We start from the raw sequence: 2,949 nt of genomic DNA, 5'->3' as shown, positions 1-2,949 counted from the left end.
TTGATTTTACCATGGCTAGAATAATTCCCCTTTGAGCATCTCTAATAGGCTCTCTAAACATAAAATACTCTCTATTATAGAGAGTAAACCCACAAAATGACTCTTCAACAGACTCTCTATACCTGAAATTTTTTTGACTTATCAATAATAGTTCATCAAGCCTAATGAGCTACTGTTCATTCTTCAAATATATTTTTTCTATTATAATAATAAGGTATTGAATAAAAAAATATTGGAAGATGTATAGTTATTAAAAAAAAATAATAATGAATGAACAAATAATATTTAAATAAGATAGAGAATGAGATAAAAAATCTGTTGGAAAGTGTATTTAAAAAAGTAGGTAGCTAAAAGATAAAAGTCACTATTTATTCCCCAAACAATACAAAAATTACAAAAATTTACCTAATCTATTGAAGATGCTCTTACCTAATATGAATATCCTTCACCTTCACCTGTCAGAAATTACCCATCATTCAATCATCATATACATTCTTACTCATTCATCAAAATATATACCTATCACAAAACACAGCATTACAATTCACAATACCAAAAAAAAAAAAGAAAAAAAAAACTACAGATTCTATGTTTCTAAATTAGGTCTATGTGATCGTATTGGACTTACTATAAAGCCCCTTAAAGTTGGTGACAATTATTCTCACCCTGCCAACTCCAAACAATGTCTTTGAGCGCTGGCCTCACATCTTCCTCACAGAACTTCTTGTACTCAAGAGTGTCTCCGGCCGACTTTGAGAATTCGACCACCGCCACCTCTGGCGCCACCTCGAACACCTCCGCCGTCACAGCCAACTTCCCTTTCCTCCCTTCCATTTTCCCCTGCATTTTCACCTTGAATTCCTTCACACCCACACTAAAATTCAGCCTCTTCGCCACAGCTTCCAACTTTGCAACAATAGCTGCTGCCGAGCATTTGGATGTGAACATTGACCCGGATTTCCTCTTTTTTTCGAACAAACTCGACAGATCGAAACCTGAAGACATGGAAGAAATGAACTCAAAAGCGTTATAAAAGGGCGGTGACGAAGAAGTCGTTTTTTCCAATTCCATTTCCTCAATAATCTTATCATCATCCTTGTCATTGGTCTCTCCCACTGGCTCTGGGATTGAAATAGCGATTGGCTTTGAAAACCCCTTTTGGAACCAAGGATTTTGCATAATCCCCGGGATTGAAATTCTCTTTTCTGGATCAGAAACAAGGAGCTCAGATATCAACCTCTTTGCATCAGTGGAAAACCATTGAGGAAAATCATACTCAGCCTTGAAAACCTTCCTATACATTTTCATAACATTCTCAGCTTGAAATGGCAAATACCCAGCAAGCAAAACAAAGAGAATCACACCACAAGACCATATATCAGCCTTAGCTCCATCATACCCTTTTTTTCTCAACACTTCAGGAGCCACATAAGCTGGTGTGCCACAGCGTGTGTGTAGCAAACCATCATTCCAGAGCTGTTCAGGCAGTGCGGACAAGCCAAAATCAGAAACTTTCAAGTCCTTGTTATCATCCAGAAGAAGATTTTCGGGCTTCAAGTCTCGGTGTGAAACACCACGGCTATGACAGAAATCAACTGCGCTAACTAACTGTTGAAAATACTTTCTTGCCAAGTCTTCCTTGAGCTTTCCCTTTGCTACTTTGGCAAACAACTCACCACCTTTCACATATTCCATCACGAAGTATATCTTTCCCTTGGTAGCCATGACTTCCTCCAGTTCAACTATATTTGGGTGGCGAACCAAGCGCATGATAGAGATCTCTCGCTTGATTTGTTCCATTAAGCCTTCTCTCTTGATGTGGTCCTTGTTGATGACCTTGATTGCAACGCTTTCGTTGCTGATGAGGTTCTTGCCGTAGTAGACTTTGGCAAAGGTGCCTTGGCCTAATACCCTTCCCATCTCGTATTTTCCGAACAGAATGTTTCTTGGAGGATTAAGATTGCTGGTAGTTTGTTGCACATTTTGTTCTTCCATTTCAGACCAAAATGACAAAAATTGGGTATGGTTTGGAATATTATGAGTCAACTTAGGCTAAGAAAACATTTCGATACAGTGAAAAAGGCCATGACCCAGATGGGAAAAAAATGGAATTATCCCAGAATTTTGTGTCAAAATGTTATGCACAATATAGAAAAAGTGGGATTTTCTTTTCTACGAAACTTGTGTTATTAAGGAGTGGACTGTGTTGTAGAGCTCGATGATTGCTACAAGGTTGGTGGTGGTGAATTGGATAAGATTTGGAGAGAAAAGGAGGTGATTGGTGGTCAGGGAAATAAAGGAGAGAGATGAAGTAGTGACGGTTGAGAGAGTGGGTTGTCCTATTAGGCAATTACCATTGGAGGACATAGTTTTTGGCCTTTTTGGATGGTCTGGAAGGAGCGGGGAGCACATAGTAATCAATCAATGAAAATATCTTGGAATTATATAATTGGATAAGTGGCTCAACTGAGTTAGGTCAAGTTGAAAGCATGTGGGTCCATACTATTTATGACTCTTTGGGAATGGGCCAGATAATGCTCTCCATATTTCTTCCATTCTACAGAAATGGAAATTCTTCTGGCTTTGTCATACACAACACAAGTGGAACAGAGGAACCGAGGGCTATCGTGAAGCTTCCGGGGGTTTGGTTGGTGGAGTTGTATTTTCCAAATAAGTACTATTTTCCAGATTCAGACACATATGGACTGGGAACTTACTGTGTCTGCAGACACCTTTCCATCTATGCCCAAAAAATCAGGATACACAGTACAACTTTTTCTTTTGTTTTGTTATCACATGGGTGCCCTGAGGCAGCCCACAAGGACAACCTAGGATGAACTCTTTATGCCACGTTGTGAAATTGCAATTTGGAAGAATGTACAATTTAAAGAGTTAAGCCAATTACTTACTATATGATGAGTCAAAAATAACTTGGGATCGTCGTTCCAT

At 38.9% G+C, this 2,949-nt stretch overlaps 1 protein-coding gene across 1 annotated transcript; it reads right to left on the bottom strand.

The window, feature by feature from the left end:
• Positions 1-333: 333 nt before the first annotated feature.
• LOC115973540 (CBL-interacting serine/threonine-protein kinase 5-like) lies at positions 334-2,409 on the bottom strand. Its single transcript, XM_031093807.1, has one exon. The coding sequence runs from the start codon at positions 1,993-1,995 to the stop codon at positions 640-642; it is 1,356 nt and encodes a 451-aa protein (XP_030949667.1). The 5' UTR covers positions 1,996-2,409; the 3' UTR covers positions 334-639.
• Between the last annotated feature and the right edge of the window lie 540 nt (positions 2,410-2,949).

Source organism: Quercus lobata, unplaced genomic scaffold (genome assembly GCF_001633185.2).
Source record: "Quercus lobata isolate SW786 unplaced genomic scaffold, ValleyOak3.0 Primary Assembly Scq3eQI_210, whole genome shotgun sequence".
In the NCBI taxonomy this organism is placed as follows: Eukaryota; Viridiplantae; Streptophyta; class Magnoliopsida; order Fagales; family Fagaceae; genus Quercus; species Quercus lobata.
The sequence above is the reverse complement of the archived record's forward strand: the minus strand, read 5'-3'. Positions and strand labels throughout refer to the sequence as shown.